The 14402-nt window shown below is 42.1% G+C and overlaps 1 protein-coding gene across 5 annotated transcripts in view; it reads left to right on the top strand.

Moving 5' to 3' along the window:
* Positions 1–14402, top strand: part of rab3gap1 (RAB3 GTPase activating protein subunit 1) — a 188794-nt gene that overhangs the window by 63411 nt on the left and 110981 nt on the right. For all 5 annotated transcript variants that reach the window (XR_015089492.1, XR_015089493.1, XM_086051122.1 and 2 more), the window contains one exon: positions 11543–11635. Coding sequence is in view for 3 of the 5 variants with exons in the window: in XM_086051122.1 (XP_085907248.1) it covers positions 11543–11635 (93 nt within the window). In the remaining 2 variants the exon portion in view is untranslated. The remainder of the gene's footprint in view (positions 1–11542; positions 11636–14402) is intronic.

The raw sequence follows: 14402 nt of genomic DNA, 5'->3' as shown, positions 1-14402 counted from the left end.
TCTAAACTTAAATTTAGTCGGGCGCCCAGATTAGTAATAAATGTTCTGACCAACGTTGCCGCGGTTACTGTAGAAGAGGCGGAGAAACTTTTACTCCTCCAGCGAGTGAGCGAGTGCACCTTCTTGTTGAACGTTGGGGAGGAGCTCCGTTGTACAACATGTCAGCCCGTACTCGACCCGGTTCGGGACGAATAGAGGCACGGACTAAAACCCACTTCTGTCATTGCTTAGTCAGTCCTTTTTAAAATACTTTTGTCCTCCGTTCGTCCACAAAATGGGCGTCCGTCCGGGAAGGCCTAACATACCGTTCCGTCCTTGGGACGTGTCGTGTTTCGTGGAGTATAGAAGATGTACCAAAAGCACCATGGTCAGGTGAAGTGATGGATGATTTGGTAAATATATTGAATGGACTACATTCCTAGGAGCAACATTGGCTTGGATTGGGGGAATTGACTTCAATTCTAAATTTTCGGCTCCAAATTTAGACATTAGGTACTGCTTTAGCACAGGACCACAATTCATGCAGAGAGACAGGTTTAATGCAACATTCTTTAAACATTGTTTGAACATTGGTTAAGCATTCTTTAATCAAGCTTTAAACATTCTTTAAATTACATTATTATGAGTATGATTGTTAAACACTCAACCTTAGAATAAATTGAACAAGTATTTGTTCCACATTGTGGAAACATGGATAGCCTCAAAGTATTACGAAGCAGAGATCTATAATACACATAAATGTGACTAGAATATTGTAAAAATATTAGATGTTACTAAAAGCAAGCCCTGTGTTGGATGGCGTGGCGTCAGGTGAAATGATGGTACAAATAAAACGTTATGGTCTAAGCCCTAGGAAGGTGTTATGGGCTAAGCCCTAGGAAGGAAAGGGATTACAATTGTTTTAGAACTGCAATCCCAAATTTTGACACCAGGGATCGCCAGAGCAGGCCAGGCCTTAAGCAGAATATACTTTAGATACCAAGTCAAATTCAATGCAGCACTTATGGATAAGAATGTAATATTGATGTTATCAAGATTACATTACAATGACAATGACAAATTGATGAAAAGCATGTTGTGATACAAATGCCTTTGACTGAGATTAAGTTTTATTCTTAAAACAATACAGTGTGATTACTGTGTTAGGTCTTTCTTTTGAACAACCCTTTTTTTTGAACAAATGTTGTAAATTATTAGCAACATGAATGTTGATCTTACTTAGAATGATATTGCTTGTAACAGCGATTAAGGGTAATTAGCCCATGTGTATTATCACTGTCAGAAATATCACATGTGTAAGAATAGGTATTGCTTGTAACAGCGATTAAGGGTAATTAGCCCTTGTGTATTATCACTGTCAGAAATATCACATGTGTAAAGAAAAGTAACTAATGTCATACATATTGTTTACATGAGATATTGACTGTAACAATGTTTGTGTGAACATTATTTTATTATGTTTTATTGCTTAAGCATAAGAAGTGAAAGGTATTTTGTCTAAAGTCTGACTTACTGAACTATTGAACAAGAACAAAATGTTCTTTGTTGCGAGGCCTTAACGGGAAACAGATGGCCAGCAACTCAAAAGGGGAACAACACCCTTTCTCGGCAATAATGCTATGATTTCTCGGAAAAAGCAGAACAAGAAGCTCTTTGGCCAAGAACAGGAAATAGATGGCCAGCAGCTCGAGAAGGACAATCCTTTTCTCAGCAGTAGAAGTACATGCTGCCATGTTTTTTGCAAAACATTAAGTAAATAGATGCTGACTGGCTGGAAAGTCCCAACCACAAGGGACTTTCCATTTGTTCAGGACTTTTCACATTTACGAGAATGTTCCATGATCTCATTGCTTGTGAGACGAGGTTATAAAAGCCAGCGTCTCGAAGCAACATTTCTCAACCATCAGGTATGTGGTGCAGTAGTGTGTGTAGACGTCTTCGACGGAGGAAGAAAAACGTAGTCTTTTTTCCACTTCGCAACTTTTTTCCTCAGCCTAAAGCCTCTTGTCAACTTTACACTTTGTGTATTTTTGACTGATCACCTTGAAGTTCACCTAAATTAGACTTAGTATTTAATCACACTTAACCATTTTACTATTACTATTTACCATCCTTACAATTTTATTGATTATTATAATTTTACCATCTATCAAAGATTGTAACTTTTAATGACTTGGATTTGTTGGGACTTTTCTGTAACAATTCCAACATGTGATTTATCTAATGACTGATTGTATTCCATGCAAAGCTGGAATGATTATTGATTGATGATCATTATTTGAATTATTACTATTTTCATTAAATCTCTTAAATTTTATCTATCGTTGTCATTTTTATGAACCCATTATTATTTATATCCACTCAACCTTCTCATGTGAAAGTACAGTTACCCCCTCACCACCTGGGCATAGTGTCATTATTGAAAACTAATAGTTAATTAACTAGAGAATGCGATTTCTGGAGAAATTGCGTGTGAAGGCGAAGGGAGCTGAAAATAAACTGCGGAATGCGTTGGAATGAAGTTGAATAAAGTGGAATAAAGTTGAATGATACTGAATAAAGTTGAATGATACTGAATGAAGTTGAATACAGTAGAAGGAAGTTGAATAAAGTGGAATAAAGTTGAATGATACTGAATAAAGTGGGATGAAGTTGAATGAAGTCTGAAAAATTGTGGAATGTTTTGGAATGAGGGGGAATCGATCCAACGCCGCCTGCACACAACTCAGCGTGTGTACCGCAAGACCATCAAGGACCTAACTGGAAGGATGTAAAACTGAAATGTTGAATGTGGAAGTGGGACTGAATGGCAAATGTAATGTTTTTTGTTTTTTTTTAAGGTTGATTAAAATTTATTTTGGGGATTTATGAATTGCAGGCGTGTTGAAAAGCTGAACCAATGTGAGTTGAATGAAGTTGAATGAAGTTGAATGAAGTTGAATGAAGATGAATGAAGATGAATGAAAATTGATAATACTGAATGAAGTGGAATGTAGTTGAATGAAGTTAAATTATGTACAATGGCCTGGACTGAGGACATAAAAAACAGAAGGGGAGCAAGAAAGGAGGAAGTAAGGAAACACTTAACTTCCGGGTCACTTCCAGGTCATTTGGGTCACGTCCGGTTAATTTCCGGTTCATAAGGATCACTTCATTTTCGGGTCATTCTGCTCACTCCCGGTTCATTTTCGGGTCATTTGGGTAACTTCCGGTTCATTTTCGGGTCATTTGGGTCACTTCTGGTTCATTTCAGGGTAATTTCCAGGTCATTTGGGTCACTTTCAGGTTATTTCCAGGTCATTTGGGTTACTTCCGGTTCATTTCCGAGCCATTTGGGTCACTTCCGGTTCATTTCCGGGTCATTTGAGTCAAGTAACATACGGTCCATTTCCGGGACATTAGGGTCACATCCGGTTCATTACCAGGTCATTTGAGGCACTTCCGGTCCATTTCTGGGTCATTTGGGTCACTTCCGGTCAACTTCCAGGTCATTTGGGTCACTTCCTGGCGATTTTGGGTCCTCCCCCAACATGGCCGCCGCAATGGGGAGACCTCGGGGTGAGTATCCCCAGTCTACCCAATGTCCCTGCCCAAGATGGCCGCCGCACTGGGGAGACCTCGGGGTGAGGATCCCCAGTCTAGCTAATGTGCCTGCCCAAGACAGCCGCCGCACTGGGGAGACATCAGGGTGAGTATTCATATTCTAGCTAATGTCCCTGTCCAAGATGGCCGCCGCACTGGGGGGACCTCGGGGTGAGTATCCCCAGTCTAGTTAATGTCCCTGTCCAAGATGGCTGCCGCACCGGGGAGACCTCGGGGTGAGTATCCCCAATCTAGCTAATGTCCCTGTCCAAGATGGCCGCCGCACCGGGGAGACCTCAGGGTGAGGATCCCCAGTCTAGCTAATGTCCCTGTCCAAGATGGCCGCCGCACTGTGAAGACCACAGGGTGAATATCCCCAGTCTAGCTATTGTCCCTGCCCAAGATGGCCGCTTGTCCAAGATGGCCGCCGCACTGGGAAGACCTCAGGGTGAGTATCCCCAGTGAAGACAATGTCCCTGTCCAAGATGGCTGCCGCACTGGGGAGACCTCGGGGTGACTATCCCCAGTCTAGCTAATGTCCCTGCCCAAGATGGCCGCCGCACTGTGGAGATGTCGGGGTGAGTGTCCCCAGTCTTGCTAATGTCCCTGCCCAAGATGGCCGCCGCACTGTGGAGACCTCGGGGTGAGTATCCCCAGTCTCGCTAATGTCGCTGTCCAAGATGGCCACCGTACTGGGAAGACCTCAAAAAGTATATAATTCCCCTTTAGTCAAACTTTTGACAGGTGTGATGTCACGCAGGAAGTTCCGCCGTAACCACGCCCCTTTAATGATGTCATATCCAGCTTAAATCCCGCTCTTTGATGATGCCATTTTGTAGTCCGGTCCCCTAGCCACACCCCTTTGATGACGTCATTTTGTAGACCCTAAGCCCCACCCTTAACCGCACGCTTTGATGACGTCATGTTGTAGTCCATAACCCCCATCCTCACCCCTAAACACGCCCAATAACTCATCTAACCACACCCCTTTGTAGTCTGGAAACACAATTTTACCCCTAACCCCGCCCCGATACCGCACATCCGGTCGGCCATTTTACGTTGCCATGCATCGTTTCCGGTCAGCCATTTTACGTTGCCATGCATCGTTTCCTGTCCGCCATTGTGGCACTTCCGAGTCCCCACCCCTTTAACACGTCATTTATGTTTAACGCCCCCTTCCGGTATGACCAAATATGGACATTATGCTTCCACCTCGTTCAAGACATGCCCGGGCATGTTTTGAACAATGATGTCACCCCGGGCTTATACATACATGTCCTGGCTGCCGCCATCTTTTCAGGCATGCCCAAATATGGACATGGATGAGATCATACTTCTGCCTCGTTCAAAGTAACACAGGGATATGTACAGACATGTTTTTGGCTGCCACCATCTTTTTCCGGTATGTCCAAATATGGGCATGGATTAGATCATACTTCCGCCTGTAACATGAAACTCATTGTATAGCCTAGGGTAGATGTCCAGGCTCGTTCAGACATGTTTTTAGACCCTCCCCTCATATGCAGGGCACTACCACACACTAAAACAGAAAGTAAAATAGATCTTCATGAAGGCATTATGATTGAGGGGACGTGTATTTCTATTCATAAAGGCTGTGGATCAAACGCTCATCAAATATGAAGGATTTATTTGGAAAGAAGACAACACCCGCCCACTGAAACATTGACTCAAACCTGGTCTATGTCCGCCCCTGCCACTGGAATATGGGGTTACACATTTGAAAATCTGAACTACACCTGTACACCATTTAGCATGCTTGGTTATGTTTTTTAATGAGAATCGCAACCCTTATTGTTCTAATACAACATGTTAGAACGTTTCCCATACAATTGTGAAGTGCCCACCTGATTGAATTCATCTTAGCGCAATACCACGTCATCTGTGTACCTATGAAACACCTGAACCACGCCTGTACACCATTGTGAATGCTTCTTTGTTTTTTGTTTTTTTAATGATTGCACTAATACACCTTGTTAGGGCATCTTCCATACAATTAAGGCAACATAATTGTGAAAAGTCTGAGTGCAAAAATACCATGTCATCTACACATGTACCTATGAAACACCTGAACTACGCCTGTACAACATTGTAAATGATTCTTTTTTTTTTTTTTTTTTTTTTTAATGATTGAGAATAGCAACCCTTATTGTTCTAATACAACTTGTTAGGGAATCTTACATACAATTAAGACAACATAATTGTGAAAAGTCTGAGTGCAAAATACCATGTCATCTACAAATGTACCTATGAAACACCTGAACTACACCTGTACAACATTGTGAATGATTCTTTGTTTTTTTTTAATGATTGAGAATAGCAACCCTTATTGTAATAATACACCTTGTTCGGCCATCTTCCATACAATCAAGACAACATAATTGTGTAAAGTCTAAGTGCAAAATACCACGTCATCTACACATGTACCTATGAAACACCTGAACTACACCTGTACATCATTGTACATGCTTGGCTATGTTTTTTTTTTAATAGACTGAGAAGAGCAACCCTTGTTGTTCTAATACAGCTTGTTAGAGCATCTTTCATACAATTATTAGGTTAGTTTACAATTAAGGCAACACAGGTTGGAAAGTCTAAGCGCAGGTCTCTTCACATACCACGACACAAACGGCTCTCCCCAACACCACCCCTCCTTTTCTGCATGTAAAAAAGACTCCCTAAAATACAGACAGACAACGTTCTCTTAGGTGTGTGTGTGTGTGTGTGTGTGGGTGTGGGTGTGTGCGTGGGTGTGTGGGTGTGCGTGCGTGCGTGTGCGTGCAGGGGTGTGCGTGCGTGTGTGGGGTGTGTGTGTGTATTGCATACTGGTTGGTAATTAGGAAGTTAGCCCTGGAAAAATGTGGGGGTGTAGACCTACACAGATTTTATCTCGTCAGAATGGGTGAGAAAACCCAAAATTCCAAATAACCCATGACCTTTCAAATCGTAAATTAAGAGTCAAATGCAGAGAGGTATGAACGATATGAACGGAGTGGCTCGGGAAGAAGAATCTCAGTGGAGCACCATCTCAAAGAAACTCAGAGACAAACAGACCATAAAAAATGGACGGTAAGTACATACTTTAAAATACTTCTCCTAGTTTCATGACTAACACGAGTTTATGTCATCTCAATGTGATTTTGTTTTACATTTAACTGAAAGTGCATGAATAACACTTGTCCATGTTGTCATTAGCTATTGTTTTAGGATTTTAGCTATCCATGCATTCATGAATAACACTAGTTTATGTTATCATCTATTTGTTTTAGGATTTTAGCCGCACTGGGGAGACCAAGGGGCAATAGCACTGGTCCACTGGAAATGAATGGGGAAATTGTATGGGTTTTTTTTAAGGGTGAATGAGTTTAATGTGTGGGAAGTAGGAATTTTGGGGGTGTTGAAAAGCTGAATATGAGTTGAATGAGTTAAATGACTTGAATATGTGGAAATTGGGAAGGTGTAAATGTGAAAAGTTGAACACTCCAATATAAATGAATGGTGAATAGTTGCATTTTTGTGTGTTTTTTAAGTGTGAATGAGTTGAATGTGTGGGAAGTAGGAATTTGGGGGTGTTGAAAAGATGAATGTGAATTGAATGACTTGAATTTGTGGAAATTGGGAAGGTGTGAATTTGAATGGTTAATAGTGGATTTTTTGTGGGTTTTATTTAAGGGTGGATGAGTTGAAAGTGTGCGAAGTAAGAATTTTGGGGGTGTTGAAAAGCTGAATGTAAGTTATATGAGTTCAGTGACTTGAATATGTGGAAATTGGAAGTGTAAATGCGAAAAGTTAAATCTGCCAATCGAAATGAATGGTGAATAGTTGAATTTTTGTGCGTTTTTGAAGGGTGAATGTGTTGAATGTGTGTGAAATAGGAATTATGAATTTGAAATTGGAATGGTGGAAATGGGAAATGTTCAATATGCCACTGGAAATGAATGTTTTTTTGGGGGGTGAAAAACAGGGAATTGAGAAATGTGAGAGGTTGAACCATTCAATGGAAGTGAATGGTAAATAAGTGTGAATGAGTTGAATGTGTGGAAAGTAGGGATTTTGGGGGTGTTGAAAAGTTGAATGTGAGCTGAATGAGTTGAATGACTGGAATTTGGTATGGTGTAAATGCTAAAAGTTAAATCTGCCAATGGAAATGAATGGTGAATACTTGAATTTTTGTGTTTTTTTTTTTCTTTTAGTATGAATGAGTTGAATATGTGGAATGTAGGAATTTTGGGGGTGTTGAAAAGCTGAATGTGAGTTGAATGATTTGAAGTTGTGGAAATTGGGAAGGTGTAAATGTGAAAGGTTGAACGTTCCAATGGAAATGAATGGTGAATAGTTGAATTTTTGTGGGGTTTTTAAGGGTGAATGAGTTGAATGTGTGGGAAATAGGAATTTTGGGGGTGTTGAAAATCTGAATGTGAGTTGAATGACTTGAATTTGTGGAAATTGGAATGGTGTCAATGTGAAAAGTTTAATGTGCCAATGGAAATGAATGGTGAATAGTTGAATTTTTGTGGGGTTTTTAAGGGTGAATGAGTTGAATGTGTTGGAAATAGGAACTCGGGGTGTGTTGCAAAGCTTGACCAATATGAGTTGAATGTGATGAATGTTGTGAATTTCAAATTGGAATGATGTAAATGTGAATTGTTGAATATGGCAATGGGAATGAATGGTGGAATTTTGTTTTTTTTACGGGTGAATAAGTTGAATTTTGGGGAAACAGGAATTGTGGGTCTGTTGAATAGCTTTACGAATGTGAGTTGAATGAGTTGAATCTTCAGAATTTTAAATTGGATTGGTGGAAATGGGAAATGTTGAATATGCCACTGGAAATGAATGGTTTTTTTGGGGGTGAAAAACGGGGAATTTTGGGGAAAACGTAATTTTTTTGAATGAAGAAAAAGGACCCCATGTTGCTGTGAATTTTTGGAATACAAATGCAATTGATTCAAGGGATAAAGCTGCTGTGAAAAGAAAGTGTTCGTTTTATTCACTTTTATTCTAGGCGGTTACTCTTAAGGGAGACATAAATGAATTAAAACCGGATTGGCTTTCTCTAACCGGGACAGTTAGACACCTAGGCGAATCTATCTTGACACCGACTTAAAGAGCTCCCTTCCCCTTGCGTGACCGCGTTAGAGCGGGTGAGGGAAAAGGAGAGTTTTGACCCTTTAAACGGAGAGTCGGCATAGGGACCTTTCCCGATGGTCCCTCGGGGAAGTGGAATCTGACACCTGTGATGATGTGATACAATATATCATTTTATATTGATGTATTATGTACTAGTTGTTTTGCATGTTTGCTGTGTACTTACTGTACTTATTTGCTATGATATGTTGTGATCATTTGCTATGTTTCATCCATTTGCTATGTTTTGATGTGTCGTTTTTCATATACAACATTATTTAGATTGCTTTGTATGCTTAGCTTTTGCCACATATATACTCAGTAATTGCTCATGTGATGGTTGTGCCATGTACATATTCTCACAATATATTACATGTGATAAGAGTTGTAAATATGTTAGGCCTATTACTACAGGTGCAGAAATCTTAATGAATAACTGCACTCATAACAATGGTATATGCCATAAATGAATTTGAATAGTTAATCCGGCTCAATGTAGACAAGCCTGAGCCAATCTACCATGGATAGCTACACTTTCTAGGTCGTAACAAGTGCAAACGATTCATAGAGGTAGAGCTGCCTAAAAAAATAATGATTCATAGAGGTAGAGCTGCCTAAAAAACGAGAGTGGTCGGATCATTCGCCTTAATTCTAAAGTGGTCACTCATTAAGAGCGCGTGGACGAAGGAAGACGGGTTGACCTCGTAATACTACGGCAGTTAGTAACCTGGACGTGTCTACCTCGACGCCGGCTTAAGAGAGCTTCCGTCCCCCCATGAGGCTGCGATACTGCGGCCGGGGGGAAAGGGGAAGTTCAAACCCGTTAAATGAAGAGCTGCCGAGGACTGGAACCGGTTTTAGTCCTCCGGTAAGTGGAATCTGACAGACGGAATGCCCATCCCTGCTAAAACCCTTTTTCTTCGGTGAGCATCTCAGAATGGAGACTGCAAGGCTTTCAACTTCACGACCTATCCCTATAAAAGGCTTAGAGCAATGCAGGATGAGAGCTGTAGCTGGAGATCTGGAGCCAACTCGCAGGTCTGAACCTATTCATCAGGAGCAAATGGCACACAGAAGAAACATCACCGTTGGCGGTGTTGTCTGGCTAAGTGACCAAAATGCACTGAGAGATCAATTCCGACTTGGCAGAGATTAAAGGCATTGTGAGGGACTATAATGTCAGAGTTTTCCCAAGTTATTGCATTCCCATAGCAAGAGTTCCAAAAGAGAATATGGTTCATTCAAAGGCAAACAAGAAGATTCAGCCCACCATTCTCCCTAGGGATGTCAGGTGGCTTGTTGTCTTACTACTGTACCTGCAGAGGATCAACTGGAAAGTGGCCAGTCATTGTAACAGCAGATGTTTGCCTTTAGAGTAGCGATCTCCCCAGTGTTTCATTCAAAGTTCAAGTGGGAGGTGTCAAGCCAAACTGATGATTAACATGTGCTATCAAAAGAACTACAAAAATGCAAAACAAAAAATCTCTTGTTACTCTATGGAAATACTTGGCTTACTGTACTTGGTCCTCTAATCATTTGTGTACTTTATTATTAAGTTTAAATGGAAACTGCTACATTTGCCACTTTGTGCACCTTTCTCCACATGCGTGCAACAAGCTGACTGGCTCCCCTGTATGTCAATCAGTGACACATTTCACAACGGATGTTAAGTGGGATATCTTTCTCCAGAAAGATCGGGTTCTTTGCTGTGGCCTGAACAAACGAAGCGAGTTTTCAAATTTTGACGCCAGAGGAGAGAGACAAACTCCTCAGGTAGGAGGACAAGGCTGGTACATTACATCGCAGATGGATTTAAAAATGTCACTAAAGCCCCTGTCCCACAGAGGGGAAAACAATTGCGACTCTTGGTGAAGGTAGCAAAAGGCGAAGGTAGCAAAATGTGCAGAGTTCAGAGTTCGTCGAGGGTTCGTTCGAGGTCGCAAATGTTCTTGAAATGTTCGCTAGACGTTTGCCAACAGTAGTGTGCTTTGTTGTCGCAAAGAAATTTGTGTTCAAAAATCTCCTTGTGACAAGAAAAGTACAAGCGAATGTCTGGCAAAAATTTGCGACCTGGAACGAACCCTGACAACAGCGCAAAATGTGATGCCATCACAAACACTCGCAGTTGTTCACCCCTCTGTGGGATGGGTTCTGAAAAGCAAAGAAAAGCACCCTGAGTTCTATCGTCGGGCAGGGCACGGCAAGGGATCCTGCTGGCCAAAATAACCTATTTTAAACTAAACATTAAGAAACATTCATCAATGCACTGGTGTACGCTTTGGTAACTTTTGCAAAAGGGTGAATATGAGGCTTCGTCTATCCTCCAGTTCATTTTCATGATCGAGATTTTGACATAATTTTGATTATCGGAAATCGGGACACCCCTAGTGTATACTGTTTATGCTGTATATCGCTACTCCCTGGGAAAAACTTCACCAGCCGCTACTTATTCCTGATTGTCAGTTAGTGCACTTATTACGACATCTGTCATTTTCATTTAACTTGATTGACCACTTTATTTACTTCAAAGCACAGCGATTCCAGCTCAAATAATCCAAATCAACCTATTGACCTGTATTGTGCACAGTTCATTTTGAGTTGTTTGTTTTGAATCCCATTATGCATGGTGACTGTTAGCATTTATAGTGTTATCATTCACTCGTTGAGAGGGGTGTTAACATAAATTGTATACGTCTCTGTTGATTGATCATGGTAGACTATTGGTTGCCTTTGAGTGTACCTTAAATACCTTCATGAAAGACAATGTCCATGTTATCGTAAAAAGAGTTTAACCCGTTCCTATTCTCTCCTGCAGGTGACTTACTGACAGACTTCTTTAAGTTAAGGGGGAGAATGGAGACAACAGAAGAGATTCTTGGAAAAGGATCAACTGAGGATGAGAGCAAAGGTTGGGTCATTGGGTTTAATACCAACGGTTTTGACAATGCTTCACTTTAAAATGATTCCTAACACCTATGTACAAACCTAATTTCAATTAAGTTGGGACGTTGTGTTAAACATTAATAAATACAAAATACAATGATTTGCCAATCATGTTCAACATATATTTAATTGAATACACTATAATAGTGGTGGGCGATATGGCAAAAATATATCACGATGTTTTAAAAATAAAATCACAATCATGATTTTATCATTCTTTTTTTACATCTTTTTTTAGACTAATTTACAAATTTTCGGCCATTTTCCTCATGGTAAACATAAAACATTTAAAATGTACAGTATATAAAACCCTAAAAGAAAAAAAAAGACATTTTAAGCCAGCAAAGCTTTCTGAACAGCTTTTAATTTGAATAATGCCAATTTTTATCAAAATGTGCAGTGAATGTAAACATAAAAGGTAACGTAACGTAAACATAAAAACACAGCTCGTTAAGCGGGTCTCGTACTTTGAAGAGTCTTGTAAAGCTCTCGTTTTCCACTGTTTTAATGGGAATCATGTCTTCAGCAAGGTAATAAGTCACTGCCTCAGTTACTTAAAGTCAACCTTCAAATAATTATGTTCAGTTATGCATTCAATACTTGGTCGGGAATCCTTTTGCAAAATGACTGCTTCAATGCGGCGTGGCATGGAGGCAATCAGCCGGTGGCTGTTGTTGCCGGTGTTATGGAGGCCCAGGACGCTTCGATAGAGGCCTTAAGCCCATCCACAGTGCTTTTCAGCACATGGAAGCATGAAGGGCTCCAAAATCTCCTGATAACTAGCGGCATTGACCCTGCCCTTGATAAAACACATTGGACCAACACCAGCAGCTGACATGGCACCTCAGAGCATCACTGACTTTGGGTACTTGACACTGTATTTCAGCCATTTTGGCATTTCCTTCTCACCAGTCTTCCTCCAGAATCTGGCACCTTGATTTCTGAATGACATGCAAAATGTGCTTTGATCTGAAAAAAGTACTTTGGACCACTGAGCAATAGTCCAGTGCTGCTTCTCTGTAGCCCAGGTCAGGCGCTTCTGCCGCTGTTTCTAACTCAAAAGTGGCTTGACCTGGGGAATGCCGCACCTGTAGCCCATTTCCTGCACATGTTTCTACTCCAGACTCAGTCCACTGCTTCCACAGCTCCCCCAAGGTCTGGAATCAGCCCTTCTCCACAATCTTCCTCAGGGTCCGGTCACCTCTTCTGGTTGTGCAGCGTTTTCTGCCACACGTTTTCCTTTGCACAGACGTCCCACTGAGGTGCCTTGAAAAAGCACTCTGGGAACAGCCTATTCGATCAGAGATTTATTTCTGTCTCTTACCCTCTTGCTTGAGGGTGTCAATGATTGTCTTCTGGACAGCAGTCAGGTCGGCAGTCTTACCTATGATTGCTTTTTTGAGTAATGAATCAGGCTGGGAGTTTTTAAGTCTCAGGAATCTTTTGCCGGTGTTTAGAGTTATTTCATTGATTCAGATGATTAGGTGAATAGCGCGTTTAGAGTACCTTTTCATGATATCCAAATTTTTTTATATATGGGGGGTTTTTTTTCGACTTCCGGCGCCGCGCGAGTGGCAGCCCGCTACAGTAGCTCCGGCTCATCGGTGAGCCTTTTCGTGTGTTTTTGTTCTTTAATATTACTCTACCTCATACCTTTTTCGTATAATTGATAGTCGTAACTTGCGTAGCAATGGACACCCAAACTGCGGTATTCTTGCTGCTGCTGATGGCTATTTTTTGCGCGATCGTGTCCGGCGACTTGGCTCGGAGCCGAGCCCCCATTGTTTACAGCCGGAATCACCTGTTAGCACTCCGTGCTAACCATGCGCCGGCTCCGGGGGCGAGACCCGATATCCCCCGTGAGCTGAGGAGGAAGAGACGGGGATCTCGTGCGGGGGTTAAACGCCGGGAAAGGAGGAGACGATACCATCCCGTCCTCCCGTCTGTTATCATGGGGAATGTTAGATCGCTCCCCAACAAGATGGACGAGCTAGCGGCGCTTACCCGGCACGAGAGGGACTTCCGGGAGGCTAGCCTGATGCTATTCACGGAGTCGTGGCTAACAACGCTAACGCCGAACGCGGTCGTAGAATTGGACGGCTTCCAAATCATACGCGCGGACAGGACGCTGGAGAGTGGAAAGAGGAAAGGAGGAGGGCTGGCTGTGTTTGTGAACGATAGATGGTGTAATCCTGGGCACATCACGATTAAGGAGCAGCTTTGCAGCAGGGATATTGAGCTGCTAGCTGTTGGCATGAGGCCATTCTACATCCCGCGAGAGTTTAGTCACGTGATCGCGGTGACCGTCTACGTCCCACCAGCTGCCAGCAGCAACACAGCCTGTGATGTCTTGACTGCAGCAGTGAGCAGGCTACAAACACAGCACCCAAATGCCCTGGTACTCATCTCTGGTGACTTCAATCATGCCTCCCCTTCCTCCTCTCTGCCTTCATTCACACAGTATGTCACCTGCCACACCAGAGACAATAAAACACTGGACCTTTTCTATGCCAACACCAAGGAGGCATACACATCACTGCCCCTCCCCCCGCTGGGCAAAGCTGATCACAACCTGGTGGCTCTCCAGTCTGTGTACAAACCTCTGGTCCGCAGGCAGCCAGCTGTGACCCGCACGGTTCAGAGATGGTCTGGAGAGGCCGAGGAGGCCTTAAAGGACTGCTTCTGCACAACTGTGTGGGAAGTATTCAGCGATGCTCACGGGGAAGACATTA

The sequence above is a fragment of the Filicampus tigris genome, chromosome 14 (genome assembly GCF_054856515.1).
Source record: "Filicampus tigris isolate MCC_2025a chromosome 14, RoL_Ftig_1.0, whole genome shotgun sequence".
Taxonomy (NCBI): Eukaryota; Metazoa; Chordata; class Actinopteri; order Syngnathiformes; family Syngnathidae; genus Filicampus; species Filicampus tigris.
This window is presented reverse-complemented; position numbering and strand designations above follow the sequence as displayed.